At 44.1% G+C, this 20,349-nt stretch overlaps 1 protein-coding gene across 19 annotated transcripts in view; it reads right to left on the reverse strand.

Moving 5' to 3' along the window:
- The window catches only part of LRRFIP2 (LRR binding FLII interacting protein 2), a 107,375-nt gene that overhangs the window by 18,690 nt on the left and 68,336 nt on the right, over positions 1-20,349 (reverse strand). For 16 of the 19 annotated variants that reach the window (XM_040434186.1, XM_040434187.1, XM_040434185.1 and 13 more), the window contains 8 exons: positions 14,068-14,238; positions 13,035-13,127; positions 12,681-12,773; positions 9,192-9,293; positions 5,556-5,688; positions 3,025-3,074; positions 2,824-2,941; positions 1,455-1,534 (listed from right to left, as the gene is read on the reverse strand). In XM_040434186.1, the coding sequence (XP_040290120.1) occupies positions 1,455-1,534; positions 2,824-2,941; positions 3,025-3,074; positions 5,556-5,688; positions 9,192-9,293; positions 12,681-12,773; positions 13,035-13,127; positions 14,068-14,238 (840 nt within the window). The remainder of the gene's footprint in view (positions 1-1,454; positions 1,535-2,823; positions 2,942-3,024; positions 3,075-5,555; positions 5,689-9,191; positions 9,294-12,680; positions 12,774-13,034; positions 13,128-14,067; positions 14,239-20,349) is intronic. The other 3 variants (XM_040434189.1, XM_040434188.1, XM_040434184.1) reach the window with 1 other exon arrangement.

The raw sequence follows: 20,349 nt of genomic DNA on the forward strand, positions 1-20,349 counted from the left end.
ACTGCACGCTCCTTCTCCTCATACAGCTGATCGGCGGGGGTGCCAGGCTGGTGCCCATCTGATATTTATGACCTATCCTGAGAATAAGTCATCAACATAGGAGTGGCCACTTTCTGGCTACTGTTGGCTAATGTGTATGTGAGTGGTACTTAATATTTACTTGCCTTTATAGCCTTTGTTGACTGCCTGTGCCGTTTGCGTAACCTCATAAGTCATGTCCCCTTGTTGGCCAAATATTCGGTGCTGTCCACACAGAAGACCTTTCCATAAGATGGTTGCTGATGGAGAAGGCAAAAATAACTCCAGACACATCACTCAGCCTTCTCCACACAAATACACCACATCTGCCACCTGTACTTGCAATGTTGAGTAGGGCAGGTGTAGGTGTACTTTAATAAAGAAGACTGAGGGATTTACCTGGTCACATGACCCTCCATCAGCAGCCATTTTATGGACAGAACCTCTGTGTGGACAACACAAAAGACTTGGCCAAAAAGGCAGAACACTTTATGAAATTTAGAAAATGGTGCAAAATAACAACAAAGGCTAAATTAGCAAGTGAAGTGAAGTTGTCTTACAAACACACTGGTCAACAGTAGCCAGAAAGTGACTCACCCCTTTAAGGCTAAATGCACACGATCAGGATTGCGCGCGGAAAATCCACACTGTAGGTCATGTACATTTTATTCTATGAGAATTTGAAATTCTCAGTGCACACGATGCAGATTTTTTTCCGCGCGGATTTTGACCTGCGGTGCGGATTTTAAAATCCGCAGCATGTCAATTTATTTTATTTTTCCTGACCGGATTTTCTTCATTCACTTAGTAAAATCCGCATCGAAACCGCACCAATTGATGCGGATTGACCGCATAGATTTGCCTGCGAACACCTGCGGATTTCAGTGCAGATGCTCCGCACATGAATCCTGAACGTGTGCATGTACCCTTATAATACATTCTTTATAACTAACATCAGTTCTGAGACACTGCTACATGAATTTGAATGGTTCAGGCTTTTTACTCAATAGGTTATTTTATTTCAATTCTGACAAAATTTAAACTTTCTGTATTTTTCTTCATTGTGCTAGCCATTTTCAAAACGGGTAGCACAATGACCCATACAAGTCAATGGGGCTATTAACACATTCCTTTTGCATGGATCCAAGTGCCCAACCCAGTAATCTCACTGCAGGTTCTATTCGGGTTAGTTTTTTGCACATAAGAATTGTCTTTTCTATTGATGGGAGTGAGAAAAATAACAGAATGCATATAGGAGCTATCCGTTGTTATTGGCTACGGTCGTGTGCGTGAGGCCTGACAGTCAGAACTACATGTATCCAGCAGTAACGGCACACACATTACAGAGATGAAAGTTTCCGTTCAATGCAGAAAACTTTCAAGACCTGCGGGAGTTAAAGTACCATGATAATGACAATAAAAAGTACTGTACTTACGTTCTGTTCTAGAGTAGTTATATCTTGTTCCGATTTTGAAAGTTTGAACTTGAATTCACTAATTTGTCTATTGGCATCCCCTAGATACAAAACAGCTTCATGAGTAAAAGTAAATGAATTGTAAAAAGAACAGATCCTTCTCTTCATAGGCTTTACTTAACAGGCAAGTCTGGAATTAAAAGGGAAAATCTGATAGCTTTCTATACCAGTCACCAAAATGTATCCCGTAACATTTTGGCAACAAATGAATGATTTTGTTTATGAAAATCCATAATGTTAAATTAAAGGGGTATTCCTATCCCAGACATTGATGGCATATCAATTCAGATAGGTGTGGGTTCCAGAGGTGGGACCACCACCTGTCTCCAGAAATGGGGCCCCCAGTGCTTGGCGATGTTAGGAACTCCCATAGTGTGGCTGCACATGCATGGCTAAGGCCTCTTTCACACTTGCGTTGTCCGGATCCGGCGTGTACTCCACTTGCCGGAATTACACGCCGAATCCGGAAAAATGCAAGTGTACTAAAAGCATTCGAAGACGGAGCCGTCTTCAAATTGCGTTCAGTGTTACTATGGCAGCCAGGACGCTATTAAAGTCCTGGTTGCCATAGTAGGAGCGGGGAGCGGTATACTCACAGTCCGTGCGGCTCCTGGGGCGCTCCAGAATGACGTCAGAGTGCCCCATGCGATCACGTGATCCATGCGCTTGGGGCGCCCTGACGTCATTCTGGAGCGCCCTGGAAGCCGCACGGACTTTAGCGTCCCGGCAGCCATGGTAACCATTCAGAAAAAGCTAAATGTCGGGTCCGGCAATGCGCCGAAACGACGTTTAGCTTAAGGCCGGATCCGGATCAATGCCTTTCAATGGGCATTAATTCCGGATCCGGCCTTGCGGCAAGTCTTCAGGATTTTTGGCCGGAGCAAAAAGCGCAGCATGCTGCGGTATTTTCTCTGGCCAAAAAACGTTTCGTTCCAGAACTGAAGACATCCTGAACGGATTTCTCTCCATTCAGAATGCATTGGGATAATCCTGATCAGGATTCTTCCGGCATAGAGCCCCGACGACGGAACTCTATGCCGGAAGAAAAGAACGCAGGTGTAAAAGAGCCCTAATCTCCCTTCACTACAGAGGTGGGACCTGCACCTATCTGACATTGATGGCATATCCTAGCAATATGCCAGCAATGTCTGAGATGGGAATGCCCCTTTAACAATTTCCAGCATTCATTCCACAGATGAAGTCAATGGATTGCAGCTAAGTTCCCAGGATGTTCTCTGGCGATTCTAGTTGTGTGATTACACCTTCAAGGGCCACTTATGTATCAAAGGTCCTGCAGACACTACATACATACAGGTAAATAAGCACTTACTCTGCATTTCAATCAGCTGTAGATCGGAACCATTTTCCAGTCCTGCGGAGTCTGTCGAGGTATCATTTCTAACATTCTTATGACGCTCTTCATCAAGCTGCAGCTTTAATTTCCTTATCTGCAAGACATTGAGGCCAGATCCAATTTTAGTACTTTTACCAATGAAAAATCATTCCAAAATGAAAGCCATGTTATGCTTACCTGTGATACAAGCTCATCCTTCTCATCCGCCAGCTTCCGCAGCCTTACATCTGCAATACACATATTTCTGCTATTAAAGTAGTTTACAATGCAAAGCTCTATGGGCATGTATTTAGTCTCCCACCAGCCTGGTGGCACTACACTGCCAGGGAAATATCAGTAATATTGAGCACTGGTGGGTTGCTTCATCCACTTCCTATACATACTGGAAGCACAAAAATAGGGAAATTGCTGACATCAGGGTTTTCTTCAACTAGGTAATAAAAAATGTATTTAAAACTACAATGGCAGATAGAAAGTGCATCACGACAGCTCAATAATGCTGTGGCTCAACCCATCCCTGTCAGCAAATGTAAATGGCCTCCTGGAGGAGTATAGCAAAGTGCAGGAAACATTATGTGAAAGTTACATTTGATCTTGTTCTAATTTTCACAAGCTAGCATTAAATATAAAGAAGATTTTTTACACGTCAGAATATTTAACCGTGTCTGGAGAAAGCACAATACCTTAATGTTTCCAGGACTCCTACATTGATGGCGTATCCTCAGGATAACTCATCAATATCAGATCAGATATGGGACTGAGCTGCAACTAGGCCATGTGGCCAACAAACATGTAGTCACTGGCCTAGTTGCCGCTCACCGGATTGATATGGCCGCTTTAAACAGCTGATCGGTGGTAGTGTTGGACCCCTGCCGATCATAGAGGTTATCTATATATGAATCCAGGAATACCACTTTAAATCAAAGAATGTTCTAAACACACACTTAAAAAGCAAGCAGCTGCAGTGACGTGCCATTCTGCGGTTAGACAGACGATAACCAGAGAAGACGACATGATGCATTTTATTTGCAAAGCTACTCACTACTGAAATGTAGATGAACATTGAAAATGGTGTTTAAAGTGAACCTGTTAGATGCCCTAACATTCCAGCTTTAGTACAAAAACTGTACAGGAGCATCTATTCTTGAACTTGTCATTGAGCCATTTCTCTGTTATTCCTCCTGGAAATGTATGAATCATTTTATAACTGGGCCGTATGATTCCCCTTCTCAATACGGGGTGTCCCTGTATGGATTAAACATTGCCACAGTATGTAGGGACATAGCATTTCCTTTGTCAATAGGGTAACAGAGAATGTATTGATACATTTCCAAGAGGAATAAAAGAAGAATAGCACAAGGCAAGAAAAGGTGCTTCAACATTGTTATTTTACGGACATGTCATATAATCTTACAGGTTTACTTTAAGGCTCATTTCACTTGAGTGATACAGAACTCGTCTAATTTCTATCAGGTAAAAACTGACGATTTTGCTTCACGTTTCCGTCAGTTTTTTTCTGAGTACATTCAGTTTGTTAGTGTTTCCCGTGGATGTCAGTGTTCATCAGTTTTTTACTTAAGTACAAAAAAGAAATAAAAAAAAAAGAAAAGAAGAAGAATACACACCCAGCATGTCTAAGCAACCAGTCATGGAAAAACAAAGTCTTTCGGTATGCTTCAGTTTTCTCACTAACCCATGGACTTGAATAAACAAGTCCTGCGTGAAAAACTGATGAAGACACAACATGTTGCAATTTTCTCTGAACCCGAGGTGAACTGGCCCATTTACTTTATTGCCCAGGTGTTTTTCGTCAGACAGCACCCAAACATGAAAGTTAAGTTACACTTTCAAACAATGAAGCCAAATGAGTGAGGGGCTGTCTCGCTTCAGTCAATGGCATTTAATATGCAGATAAAGATAATACAAGTTCTGATTTTGGACCACTATTTACAGTAATACATGAGTAATACTGCAGATATGGAGTCCAGGACACTACTTTTTATTTTCCTACTGCCCCCATTCCCTCACTGTCAGTGCTCAGAGTTGCAATGAAATACATTGCCAGGACTGCTGTGCATGAGAAAATGAGTCCTCTCCATCATGTTAGAACAGCACAGCAGTCCTGACTGTGTATTTCAGTGCTGACAGTGGGGGAACATATAAAATAGTGATCTGAACTACTTCTCTGCAGTACTACACATGTATTAATGTAGATAATAGTCCAAAATCGGAGTGAGATTCCCTATAATATATTGTGATTGTCCATATTGCCTCTTTCCACCCAGTGGTGGCCATGCTTGCACACTGGGACCGCGCATAGGCACACATGCGCTGCTGCTCCTGTCCTGGACACCTTACATCTGCGCTGCAGCATTGGCCGTAACCCCTGGAAATGAGCCGAAGTGAGACAATCCCTTTAACTGATCATTTCCATTTGGTCCAACTAATTAATAAAAGAAACAGAGATGTCATATTCCCCAATTGTATACAGTGTCAGAATCATGTCTGGGTTTCTCATAAGTGATCGTTTGGTAAAACCAGGAATGGAGCCTACAAAGAGAAGGTATAAGGCAAAGATCTGCACTTGTTCTGTGCAGGTGCCACTCCTGGTTTTGGGTTACAATCACTGATGCAAAACAATGATCAAACACTGTGTGAAAGCAGCCTTAATCTGTATACAATGTACAATCGATATTGTTTCCATTTACCAAGTGGACCTTCTCCAGCCGATTCCAAAACTTGTGCAGCTTCTTGGGATACAACAGTTATTTGCCCAACCACTGGCTCGTGGTTGATATCACCATTAGGAGTACCATCTGGAATAATAACTAAACCGTGTTTCTGAAAAGAAAAAATGTACAAGAGCTGCATTAGTCACAGACAGTATAACATTACACCAAAACAGAATGTAGCTAGATATGTGTACAAAACATCCACTACACAGATGTACCATACACATGGGGTTATAATCAGAATCTATAAGGGAAAAATGATTCTAACAATTGTGCTCTGGTCCACCCCTCCACATAGCTATTAATGGGTTTCTGTTGGTTTTCTCAAAATTGGATCAATATCATGGTAAAAGAGCATGGCCGTAATCCTCTCTGGCTCTGGTTTGTCTTGGTGACCCGTTTAATGTGAAAACTGTGTGGTTGCTACAGACTGACGAAGTCCTAACGATGAGGGTTGGTTATTTGCGGGACAAGTTATATGTTCTAATGGTTAATATTGTATATGATGTAGTGGGAGGCTGGAAAAATTCTAAATGGGGTGGAATCCCTATACAGTAAAACTAACATGTTAAAGAGGACCTTTCATGGGTTTGTAGTAAGGCTACTTTCACACTGGCGTTTTGGTTTCTGTTTGTGAGATCCGTTCAGGGCTCTCACAAGCGGTCCAAAAAACGGATCAGTTTTGCCCCAATGCATTCTGTATAGATAAGGATCCGCTCAGAATGCATCAGTTTGGCTCCGTTCCGCCTCCATTCTGTTTTGGCTTGCAGCGTTTTGGTGTCCGTCTGACAAAACTGAGCCAAACTGATCCGTCCCGACACACAATGTAAGTCAATGGAGACGGACTCGTTTTCACTGACACAATATGGCACAATAGAAAACGGATCCTTCCCTTATTAACTTCCAATGGATCCGTCTTGGCTATGTTAAAGATAATACAAACAGATCCGTTCTGAACGGATGCATGCGGTTGTATTCATTGAACGGATCAGTTTGTGCAGATCCATGACGGATCCGCACCAAAGTGATATAAATATCTATACCTGCGGGGTAGCCCCCGCTGTGCTGCCACCCTGTCTGGATTTTTAAAATAGCCCTCCTGCGCCCCGTTATGGCTCCCCGAAAATTTCGTACTCAGCTGCTCCCTGGCTGTGATTGGACAGCGCTACAGCCAGGGGAGAAGGAGACTCCTCCCCATTGCTCCGATGCTCAGTATTAGCATACTGAGCGCAAAATTTGCGGGGAGCTATAACGGGGCACAGGAGGGCTATTTAAAAAATCCAGGCAGGGTGGCAGCACAGCGGGGGGTACCCCGCAGGTACAGATATTTATATAACTTTGGTGCGGATCCGTCATGGATCTGCACAAACTGATCCGTTCAATGAACACAACCGCATGCATCCGTTCAGAACGGATCCGTTTGTATTATCTTTTTCAAAATTCACTTACTACAAACCCATGAAAGGTCCTCTTTAATTTCATTGTGCGGGGCAGTATGATTACAGTGATACCGCGTTTTTTATTTTATTTTTTAATTTTAATACATCTGAAAAATTAAAAAGTTAGATTTTTTTTATTTTGCATCCAACTTCCTAAACTTTCAGGGCAAATTTTTTGAGGGGCGATTTGTAGTTTTCATTGCTACCATTTGTGGTATGACAGACCATTTAGATTTTTCCTTGTTACACCGTTCACCATTTGGAATAAATACTTTAATATTTTAATAGTTCGGGCAGTTTCAGACTCAGCGATACCAAAGATCTTTATTTTTTCTTTTATTTATGGTTAGTTGTAAAATGGGGAAAGGGGTGTGATCTGAATTTTTATTTTTTACTTTTTTCACATTTCATTTTAGTCCCCTTAGGGGACTTTAACATGTGATCGCCTGAATGCTTATAACAGATTGCAATGAGTTACTAATGCAGTCTATGGGAGAATCAGTGCATTCCTATCAAGCTCTGCCACAAGAACTTTGCTATGGCAGGTCTCAGAGTCTTCAGAAGGCTGCCATGACAACCGAACAGCTCCCATAATCTTGCTGCAGGTAGCCGTTCCGTCACAGGAGCACAGCGCTTCTGGTATATGACCACGTAAATGGTCGCAATTGACCATGACCTCTGACAGGTTAAAAGTTTGTGATCAGAGTTATCTCTGATCACAGATTCTGCCACAGGGTGTCTGCTGTGTAAAACAGCAAGCAGCCAGCAGTAAAGACATGACATCCACTGCACATGTATGGCAGATGTCAGGATAGGGTTAAAAGGGCATTCCGGTTGTGACAAGTCATCCCCTATCCATAGGATAACCATTACTTTGGTGGGTGTCCTACCGCTGGGACCCCCTTTGATAACAAGAACGGAGACCCTGCACCACCATTCCTCCCCCCCCCCCACCGAAATGAACGGAGCAGAGGTCAAGGATGCTCACTACCGCTCCATTTACCTCCATGGGAGTTCTGGAAATAGATAAGCGTTTACTCAGCTATCTCAGACTCTTTAAAAGAGTTAAATGGAGTGCAGTGCCCATGCTCGACCTGCTGCTCCTTTCATTTTTGGGGTGGAAGGGGGAGGGGGAGATGTACTGGGTTTCATAATCAGTAAGGGTCCCCATTTTTAACAAATCTCATCCACACACTCCAAACAAAAATGCATGTCAATTCCTTTGTGGGAGTTTTCACCATGGCTTTTACCCTCTACAATGAATAAGGAGAAATTTGTAACTAAGTTCACATGCCTGGCATGCAGATTTTGCTACAGATTTTGCAGCACAAATTTGTCTGTGTGGAGTTACCCAAAATGATCCTTCCTGAGATTGACACATTTGTAACTAGTTTAATAATGACCATGCAGAGCTCAATGATATTACCGAAATGCTGAATTCACTTTTACATTCATTATTCATGTATTTCAGGGAGATAAATGGATAAGTGTAAATGCTTAAGGTGAATAAAACAACTGCTATAAGCAACCATAGTTTTGCTGCAAAGCGTGTCTTGTACTGCACCAGCTTTAGAGACCATGACCACTTTTTGTCACTTTTTTCATGCAAATTTAATGCAAATTTCCTGGACGTTTTTTTGACACTTTACCCCAACCTGTTGTAAAGCACTTAAACAAATATGTCCAAATATCTTAGACTCCTTTCACACTCGCATTAGGCTTGTCCGGCAGGAACTGTGCCAGAAGTCCGCCCGGCCCCATTCACTATAATGGGGACGGGCTGGAGATGTGGCCGCAGCACGGCAAACATGCAGAGAGGCGCCCGGACAAATACTTCTCGGCATGTTTGCCGTGCTGTGGCCATTATAGTGAATGGGGCCGGGGCGGACTTCCAGCAGCACACGAGTGCAAGCGTTAGTTCGGATCCGGCAGGCTGTTCCCCCGCCGGACCAGCCTAACGCTAGTGTGAAAGCAGCCTTAGACATCCTTGAACATAAAACCGTGAAAACAATAAAACACATCTAGCAAATCTTACATAAAGGTGTGCATATTCTAAGCCAGCTGGCATTCCTCTGGGCCGAATGAGGTTCACAGATGGCAATACTTTCTTACAGTAAAACATCACTGTGCTGCTGCTGTCAATCAGAGACAGGTAATGGCTGGCATACTGTACCTCTCCTATCTTCATCTTTCCTTTCACATCAGCCAGCTCATCTCTCAGCTCATCTCGCTCATTTCTAATGCAGTCAAAGTACTCTTTTTGTCTCTCTAGCGCCTGCATGCAGGCAATTAACCAGCAAAATAGGAAAGGCAGGGAGAGCAGTAGGAAGAAAAGAAAGAGAGTGAAATACAGACGGAGAGTACAGGAAAACACAGACATACAGCACTAGGCGAGGTCTATCCTTGTGTCCATCCTTAAATATATAAGAATTTGAACACTTACGTTTCGACAATGTTTAGCATTTAAAATGCCAATATGGTTCCTGAGCTTAGATTTGGTAGCACCAGTAGAAATCTCCCAGAGAGCACAGGGGTTAATCTCCAGATAATCTCTTCCATTTGTGGCTGCTAGCTGACCAAAGGGATTAAGATTAGCAAATGGGTGGAGATTAAAGTGGCACTGAACTTTGGGATACGCCATCGTGGCATATCAAAAGTTCTGACCAGTGGAGGTTCGAGTGCAGAGACTCGAAGGAGAAGTGAGAAGTGTTCACCTGGCACTTTGAGTCTGTGAGGGCAGAGAGCGAGCTATGTGAGGGCTTCTCTCTCCTCGTTCTAGCAATCATTTGGTGCCTCAGCACTCAGACCCTCATCATTAAAAACTTTTCATATGTCACTATAACGTATCAACAGCTTTCCCAACGTATAGGAGCACTTTAATGATCTTTTTCTCTTACTGCAGAAAACTCTGCTCCTCCAGTCAGTTATCTCCTAGGCTGCCACAGGACTGCCAGAATCTCCTGAGACATAGAGAAGAATTTGTATATATTTCTCAGTTTTTATTGTAATAGGAGATGAAAATTAAGAGAGGAAGGGGTGGGACATTTGTTTTTGTGTATTTTCTGTATTTGGTGTTCCTTTAGGTGTCAGTATCTTCAATTACAAAGAAAATAGGTCAAGAAAACATGAAAACCTTCTTTAACAAAACCAAAAAACCTTTCCTAAATAGCTATCACTTCTACTAATTATCCATTGTAATGTAAGGCTCACAAGAAACCAACATTTCCTGTAAACCTGAGAGAATGGACCATACCCTCCTGAGGAGCTATATTGAGGTATACAGTTGGTGCCACACAACTTGGCCACTGTTCCTGAACAGAAGCACTACTAATAAATATTACACCTAAGGTCCAACAACCCAAACTGTAAGACAATTCCATAAGATGTGCAGATCTGGGACGCACTTTAGCTACAGTCCCTGCAAGACATACACTGGATCACAGCACACACATTTTATGGAATATTTAAGGGTACGGCCACATGGGAGCCAGTTTTCTACTGTGGATTTGTTGTGGTTTCTGCTACTGATTCTCCAGGAATTTCACTCTATACATTGCAAAGGGTGAAATCCACAACATAAATTGACACAGTGCATATTTAAAGGGGGTATTTCCCACCCGGGGCATTGATGGCATATTGCTAGGACAGGAATCAGCAATCTCCAGCTGTAGAGAAACTATCACTCCCAGCATGCACACTTGCTTGATTGTTGTCAGTACTCCCATACAAGTGAATAGGACATGCTGAGAGGGGATGTTTGACCACAGCTGGAGTGCCGGAGGTTGCTGATCCCTGTGCAAGGATATGCCATCAGTGTCAGAGAGGTGAAGGGAGAGCAGCCGCACATGCGTGGCCACCTCTCCATTCACTGCTATAGGACTGCTGAAAATAGCAAAGTGCAGGCTATTTTCGGAACTCCCATGGCGATGAATGGAGGGTGGCCACGCATGTGCAGCAGCTCTCCCTTCCTTAAGATAAGCCATCAATGTCACTTTAAAATCTGCACAAGTCACTTTCCGTTGTAGATGTGTGGATTAGGCTACATGCACACGACCATATGTGTTTTGCGTATGGCATCAGTTGTTTTTTTTTTGCGGATCCATTGTAATAATGCCTATCCTTGTCCGCAAACTAGAACATGCACTATTTTTTTTTTGCGGGGCAACGGAACAGACATACTGATGCGGACAGCACACGGTGTGCTGTCGTGTTTTTTGCAGACACATTGAAATGAAAGGATCCGCATCCTATCCGCAAAAAAACCGAAACGGACACGGAAACAAATAACGTTCGTGTGCATGAAGCCTTAGGTTTACATAAGCCTAATTCATTTTACTGATACTATAAAATGCTGAGGATTTTCTGCAAGCAATTTTTACTACAGAAAATCTGCAGCGTTTATGCCACGTGTGGCCATACCCTCAAACAAACTGACATCCATTTGTGACTTGTTAGGAACAGGCAAATTCACAATGTAAATTATACATATCCTCAAGCTAAAATGTCACAGATAACCAACAGCTTGCTTGGTGTATAAAACCGAAAGTGAAATTACTGACACCGAGGCAAGGACATAGTGGTCATCTCAGAATTACAAAAACATGGAGAAATCGAGGCACAGAATAAATTCCCAGGGGCTGAATGCTATGTCTGTGTCTATCAAGACTTTGGGGGAGATTTATCAAACTGGTGTAAAGTGGAATCTGATTGGTTTCTATGGGCAACTAAGCCAGTTCTACTTTACACCAGTTTGATAAATCTGCCCCTTTGTCTTTATATTTATTATTGAAGACAAATGAGCAAAATAGCCTTGCGGAGATTCCAAACTGGTTGTACGGTGACCACTCTTGTAACTACACAGTTCACCTCTCTGATTTATAGCACTAGAATCACCAAAAACTGCAAAATTTGCCGTGTTAGGCCAAATTCAGACGAGCTTGTTCACTCCGGGAAGCACACGTAGGAGCTGTGTTTCCTGTTATGGACACTACTCATATGAAGTGGAATAACAGCATCAATTGTGGATTCTTTCCTAACCTGGAGTCTACTGGACTGCAGTCACATAAGGCTGTGAGTACAGTTCAGCAGCCTTGTAGTCGGGAAGGAATTCACAACATCTTAAATCATTATGATGCTTCAAATTCACTTCATATAATCGGTTTTCATACAAAGAACTACAGCTCCCACATGGAGTGCGTTTTCCAGAGTGGACATGCTCGTCTGAAACTGGCCTAACAGTTGTGTGGCTTTGTATCCATTTGTACACATGAATTTCAATTTGTCCTTCAATTCCCATACCAACAGACTAAAACCCTAAAATGATAGGTACACTTTAAAGGGGTATTTCAGTTAATAAAATGTATTCCCTATCCACTGGCGATAACTAACTTATCAGTGGGGGTCTGACCGCTGGGGTGGAAGGGCATTCTCGACCTCAGCTCCATCAAGGAGGCGGTACATGACCCATGTTCTCTGGACTGGTGGGAGCCCCAGCTGTCGGACATCCAATCAGTTGGCTCCTATCCTTTTCAGTGCATAGGGGATACATTTTACTAACTGGTGGAATTTATTGATGTTCCATATATTGGCATGCGAGTGTTGGTCTGCTCCTAACAAGTCACACAGTGCCTTCCTATTCACTACTGTTATGTGCTTTTCCTACCGCAATCTTTTTATCTTTCCAGTTAACCGTTTCCTGCAGATCATACACCTCTCTGGTTAGAGAGTCTACTTTCTGCTGCAAACGCTGGTTTTCCTAGAGATTCATTAAAAGGAGAAAAAAAAAGAAAAAAAAAGAAAGGAACAAAACAGAGAAGAGAAATACAAATAAGAAAAGAGAAAGGTCAGTTATACCTGGAGCACGACTATGGTTAGAATGAAACAAGTGAAAAGAAAGGGCAACAAGCCTTTTTCCTCGGCAGCATTGATTTCAGATGCATCAGGAGACCTTTTACTTTGTGCGTATAAAAGGAAAGCCAAACTGAACCAGATCCTGTAGCTGAAATAACACGCATACCTCTATAAATTCATCTCTTTGGCGAATCCCTTCCTTCAGTTCATCTAACTTGTGTTGGAGAACGCTGCATGCATGTTTCTGTCTTTCCAATTCCTATAAGGCACAGTGGGAATTAAGTTAAATTAACATAACAATGACATTTATTAGTCATTTTTCAGTAAAAATAAAATTTGGTAAAGGGTAATTTTGCAAGCGATGACAGCCTTGAATCCCTGTAAAAAAGGTCTGCTGCACAGAAGCTTGATGCTGACAGTTCTATGCATGATGGCGTTTCATAGTACAGCAGCTCCAACTCATTCTGGATAATGTAGGTCTCACCATCTCTCAACCCGAACAGGAACCTGTCCCTGTTGATTCTTTTTCTCCCTATGTGTTTTCACTTAGAGCCAGAATCATCATGGAAGATCAAAAAATGAGGACACTTAATCACAGGGAGCAGATAGAACAGGCTGGCTGTGGGAGCCATGGGGTGCTCTTCAAACAGCTCCTGTAGCCAATATTTTAACTTCCGCCCAGTGAAATATAATCTGTTATAAATAAAATAGGCTTGGTGAGCTTTTATAAACCTTCACCTGAATATTTAAGTCTCATCAGACCAAAATACCTTTTGTACAGTATCTGAGCCACAGTAAACGTTGTTTTACAGCAATGGTTACCTTTTCTTTTGAACCCGATACTGCTCAGGCGACAGGGGACATGTGTCCAGTCACCCCCCATGTAAGGTGCTAAGCAGATGGTGTTTGTGACTTTCGGAGCAGGTATACACCAGGAAGATTTTCCTACATGTACCTCCAGCCTATGCCACTGTATAGCCAGAGACATAACTCACCAACTGACATCAACTGAAGGTCCCTGGAATTTTGAGGAAGGCCAGTTCCACGTAAATCTACATTAGTCTTTCTCAATGAAGAGTGAGTTCAGGGGAAGGCGGTTATAAGGTGTACTGCTACCTTTACCATGTTTTTCCCCCGGCTAGTGAATTGACAGTGTACACTGATATTATGGACCCCACGGTCATATTATATATAATTACCTTTGACTTGTCTTCATTTTCTCTATGATACTCTGCCATCTGTTCCTCCATTTCCTCAATGACATCCTTCAATGTGTCCACTTGATACACAAGATTGCCTTTTTCATTATCAAGCTGGGCATTCGATACCATAGCTTTCTTATATTTCTCTTCCACTTCTGCTAAAGAGTCCTGCACAAATGAACATTATTACTACTCAGAGGTGAAGCGCAATGGTAAAATTATGGCCATAATTCTTTTTTTCAGTTTTTGTGAAGTACTAGTTGGTAGCAGGCTGTGTTGGCATTCACAGGGTTAAACAAAGACACATGCAATAGTTGTTAGGAGTAGCTGAAAGTTATCTTCATTGCAATAATATTTGTGCAAGGACATCTGTTAATAGTTTAGTAGAAATATGTGAGCCTTTTAATGGAACATTAAGTAGAAGTTTTACATTTCAGTAGCTTACTATATGGGTATCCTCACATGGGGGCTAGTGCAGCGGATTGCATCACTACCGTAAACCTGCAGCAAAATCACATGTATGTACAAGCCGTTTTGCTGTGCGGTTTCCACAATTGCAGTTTAAAAAGGAGATTTTTTGTGAAACTCACCTGTAAAATCTTTTTCTCGTCTTTTCCATTGGGAGACACAGACCATGGGTATAGCTTAGGCCATTACTAGGAGGAGACACTATGCAAATAAGAAAAAAACAGCTCCTCCTCCACTGGCTATACCCCCATGCTCCAACAGGAGGACCTCAGTGCGTGCAAAAGCAGTAGGAGAAGGAGACCAAAAACCAAATAGTAACAAAGGAAAACAGAACCGAGGAATACCGCCATCGGGCGGTTAACTAGGGATCGACCGATTATCGGCCGATATTCAGGATTTTGACAGTTATCGTAAGGGCATCTATTTTGCCGATATTCCGATAACGTATTGGGAACACAGATCGCGCTGCTGACAGCGCTCTCTGTGTTCCCTCAGCAGCACAGGGGAGAAGGGAGCAGTGTCTCCCTCCCCCTGTGCCGCTGCCACCAATGAGAGGAGGGAGGACAAGAGAAGAGGAGGGGTTATGGCCACTGCGCCACCAATAAAGATAACTCTCTCATTCATTCATATACAGAAGGCGGGAGCTGGCTGCAGAATCACATAGCCGGCTCCCGACCTCTATGAGCAATAGCTGCGATCTGCGGTAGTTAACCCCTCAGGTGCCGTGGATCGCAGCTACCGCTCATAGAGGTCGGGAGCCGGCTATGTGATTCTGCAGCCAGCTCCCGCCTCCTGTATATAAATGAATGAGAGATTTCTCTTCATTGGTGGCACAGTGCGCCCCCCCCCCCCCCCAAGCCCCCCAGTATTAATCATTGGTGGCGCAGTGCGCCCCCCAACCCAGTATTAAAAACATTGGTGGCGCAGTGCGCCCCCCCACCCAAGCCCCCCCCAGTATTAATCATTGGTGGCAGTGGCCACAGGGTCCCCTCTCCCCTCCTATTGGAGCCCCAGCAGTGTAAGCCTGGGGCTCCGATCGGTTACCATGGCAGCCAGGACGCTATTGAAGCCCTGGCTGCCATGGTAAGCTCCATGCTGCTGTGTGCACAAAGCATAGAGCAGCAGGGACAGTGTGAAGTCCTATTCACCCTGATCGAGATCTATCATGGTGAATAGGACAAGGGTTCTAGTCCCTAAGGGGGCTAAAAGTTAGTAAAAAAAAAACAAACACCAAAATATTAAGTATAAATGAAAAATAATTTACAAAAAAAAAAATACCTACACATTTAACAATAAACATATTAATTTTCAGCAGATTTGTGTAGGAATTTTTTTGTTTCAAAAATGAAAATTCCCAGAATATCGGTATAAATTATCGGCTATCGGCCTGAAAATTCACAAATTATCGGTATCGGCCCTAAAAAAATCAATATCGGTCGATCCCTACCGTTAACCATAAGGTCCCAATAGAATAGAACCAACCCCTCCTGCAACAGACAAGAATGGGTGGGAGCTGTGTCCCCCAATGGAAAAGACGAGAAAAAGATTTTACAGGCGAGTTTCACAAAAAATCTCCTTTTCTCGCCTATTCCATTGGGGACACAGACCATGGGACGTCCTAGAGCAGTCCATGGGGTGGGAAGACCAGCACCTCCAGAGGGAAAACGTCCAATGGTTAAACAGGAACCACAGCCTGCAATACCTTGCGCCCTAGAGCAGCATCAGCCGACGCCAGAGAGTGCAGCTGGTAGAACTTTGTAAAGGTATGTAAGGACGACCAGGTGGCCGCCTTACAAAGCTGCGATGTAGAGGCTCGATTGCGCCTAGCCCAGGAGGCCCCCACCGCCCTGGTGGAGTGCGCAGTAACCCCCGCTGGGGGAACCCTACCCCGGGACCGATAGGCCATGGCAATAGTCGACCAAATCCACCGAGCCACAGTGACCTTGGAGGCCGCCAGACCCTTACGAGGCCCCTCGGGAACCACAAAAAGGGAGTCCGAGCGGCGAAATGGGCCAGTAACCGACAGGTAAACCCGCAAAGCACGGACAACATCCAGAGAATGGAGAGCGCGCTCCTTGGGGTTCGCCGGGGCGGGGCAAAAGGATGGCAGGACGATGTCCTCATTAAGGTGGCAGGCGGAGACCACCTTGGGCAAAAAAGAAGGGACTGGGCGCAGAACCACCTTATCCTTGTGGAAGACCAAAAAGGACTCCTTAGAGGAAAGGGCGGCCAGCTCCAATACCCTCCTGATAGAGGTGATGGCCACCAAAAAGACCACCTTCCAGGTGAGAAGACTCAGGGAAATGTCCCTCAGGGGCTCAAAAGGAGCCACCTGGAGAGAAGACAGAACCAGGTTCAGATCCCAGGGGGGCAGAGGAGGGACATACGGAGGGACCGAATGCGCCACTCCCTGCAGGAAGGTCCTCACCGGACCTAGCAGAGCCAGAGAGCGCTGAAAGAAAATGGCCAGAGCAGAGACCTGACCCTTCAGAGAGCTCAGGGACATTCCCATCTCAAGACCCGACTGGAGAAAGGAGAGGACCACCGGAATGGAGAAATGAAGGGGAAAAACGCCTATCTTCTCGCAAAAGGCAAGAAAGGCCTTCCAGGTACGATAGTATATCCGGGAGGAAGCTGGTTTCCTGGCTTTGATCATGGTCTTCACGACAGAGTCCGAGAAAACCCTCTTCTTCAAGATGGTGGTCTCAACAGCCACGCCGTTAAACGAAGTGGCTGTAAATTCTGGTGGAAGAGAGGTCCTTGAGATAGCAGGTCCTCCCTGAGAGGAAGAGGCCATGGAACGTCCGCCAGCATCCGAGTGACCTCCGAGAACCAGGCGTGGCCAGGCCAATCGGGGGCGATGAGGATGGTCGGGATCCCTTCTGCCACGACCCTGCGAAGAACCTTTGAGAGTAGAGGCAGTGGTGGGAAGACATAGAGGAGCGTGAAGTGCTGCCACTAAAGAACCGCGTCACACAGCTAGTACGGGGGGAGGGGGAAGAGTCAATGTACTTATCTGAGTCCTCTGTCCCGGACCAGCGGGGTCACCTCTTCAGTCATCTGGCACAAGGAGTGGCAGTACACTGGATAGAGGGCAGGATTAGATGACCGCGGATCTGGTAGGCCACCGGAGCTGCAGGTCGAGCCCGGTCCCACTTATCTTCTGGGGGGAAGGGGAGGTAGCTGGGCACGTCCATTCGACCCCGGCGCTCGCTCCACTGAGAGACCAGGGACGCACTATGCGACCCTGCGTCTCTTTAGAGAAAAAAACAAACATGAGAAAAACTACAGGGACAACCCTGAAGGAGCAGGAGTGTCACCTCCTTATCCGACACTAAGCTAAAACTTAGGTCCTCCTGTTGGAGCATGGGGGTATAGCCAGTGGAGGAGGAGCTGTTTCTTCTTATTTGCATAGTGTCTCCTCCTAGTAATGGCCTAAGCTATACCCATGGTCTGTGTCCCCCAATGGAATGGGCGAGAAAGATGGTTTTCAGTGCTGCAGGTTCCCTACTGAAGTCAATGGGAAAACGTCTGCTTATGTGCCACACGTGGGGTGAAAAGTAAATGAATTTCGAATGCTCTATGTGAAAGGAATTTTATAAAACACCATTCATTACACTGTAATATCTGGCTGCTGTGGTAAACTTTAATTCATCAGTCTTACACAACAGAGAATGAAAGCAATCTTAAACATAGAAAGTGCACTAGAAATATATCCCAGCCCTTCCTTCATCTCATCCTTCCCTTTGGTCCTATTCTGTGTCATATTACAATTAAAAACTGAAAATATACAAAGAAACATCTCTGTGCCCCAAGAGAGCAGTCATTATCCCCTTCCTCCTGCACAATGTCCAGTGTCTGGCTGTAAGACAACTGGCTGAAGCAGGAGTCTCCCTGCTGTGACCTGTCTACAAAAAGAATGTTAGACGGGTATTCCAATTAGAACAAGTCTATGCACTGGATAATTGTTAGATTGGTGGGTGTCTGATGAACGGCACTCCCACTGATCCCAAGGGTCTCATTTTTCCAGTCAAATGGAATATCAGGTGAAGAATGTGCACTGCTGCTCCATTCATTATCTATGGGACTGCAGGAGACAGCCAAGTACAGTGCTCGGCAATGCCTGATCTGCCTCTCCTTCTCAGGAACGATGGGGTCCAAGCAGTCAGACCCCACTAATCTAACAGTTTTCCCCTACGCATTTTTCATGGGTTGGATGCAGACCCATTCACTTTAACGGGGCTGCAAAAGATGCAGACAGAACACCACGTGCTGTCCGCATTTGTATGTCTGTTCCATGGCACCCCCCAACAAATAGAACATGTCCTATGTTCTTGCCTGTATTACTGACAAGAATAGGAGAGTTCTACAGAGGGAACAAAAAAGTGGCTATGCCCTAAGACCGATTCAGGATCAGGCAGAAAATGCCACAGACGTTAAGCCACAATTTACCACATTTATTTATTTCTGGAGTGTGTTCCTTTAGGACACAAAGGGTCACGCCAACTACAATACATAAAAACTACTAATGCTGAGAATCCCATATAACGTGTGCTATTAATATTTCTAACAAAGAAAAACTGTACAACATCTTTTTCTCTAGAAAGACATTTCACAAAATAAGAAAGAAAAAAAGAAAAGTCTTTGGCAGTGCAATTGAAGAAACAACAGGCTATGGTCACCTTTAGATACATTTTATATTTAACTGCATGTATTTTGGCATAAGGAAAAAAAGTGTGAAGATCCTGGTTTTTATTCATTTCGAACCATTTGGCTTTTGCAGCCTGCATGTGTTCCACTACACAGCAGCTGAAGAAAGCCATCCATCAGACAGCTCGCCTGCTGGCTCCGTCTCAGCTCCTCTCTTCTCCTGAATGATCTCCTAAACTGATTAATGTTCAGATGTCTAAAACTACAATCAGAAATCCTCTGGACGCTTGAAATGGGAAATCAAGTTTTAAAATAAACACAACCTTTTTATATTTTCAAATAGCTGTGCACCCTGTGAAACAGGTCCTGTATAATGGCGGGTTTACAGCATACCGTACGATGTTACAACAGATGGTCTCCTTCACTGAATGAACAGCTGACTATCAGGAAGGAAGCGTGCCTTCCCAACAGTCAGTTGCTCTTCTAGTGAAGGAGACTGCTGCATTTATGCGCAGCGATCACCTCCACAGGATTGCGAACACTCGTCTCCATACATAATCTTTGTTTCTGGGCAGCAGATGGCTGTTTAGATGGCACGATCTGCTGCCCAGCAAAGATCGATGTGCCTGCACGGAGAGGATCACCTGATGAACATGCATTTCGCTTGTTTATAAAGTGATCTGCAGCACATTTAAGCGGGCAGATTGGCAGGAACTGTCGTTCCCAACAACATCGGGCAATCTAAATGCCACCTTAAGGCAAGGTTTACAATTTTACTATTGCTGGATATTTGTATGCAGAGTCAGATGCCTCATTTCTTATTACAGGCACCACAATGTACCCACTGCAGGAGCAATAAAGGAGCAAAGACCAGAAAATCCTGAAAGGAATGCTTCACTGTAGCTAGGTCAGTCCGTGCCCTGCAGTATCATTAAGTATGGTCTTTTTTTAGTGATACGTTGTCATTTTTATGTCCTTTTCAGTGAGCGGCTTTTGAAGCGACCAAAAAGACAAGGAGGACCCCATATGCGAGTTGAGAGCCAATCATCTAATAGCTGAAGTGTATCTTTTTTTTCGCAGGGTGTAGTATGGCCTTGGTATATTGGGGGATAATGTGGTGTTGGCAGATGTGGGATGTACTTACACCAGTGCTAGATCAGC

This window comes from Bufo bufo, chromosome 5 (genome assembly GCF_905171765.1).
Source record: "Bufo bufo chromosome 5, aBufBuf1.1, whole genome shotgun sequence".
Lineage (NCBI taxonomy): Eukaryota > Metazoa > Chordata > Amphibia > Anura > Bufonidae > Bufo > Bufo bufo.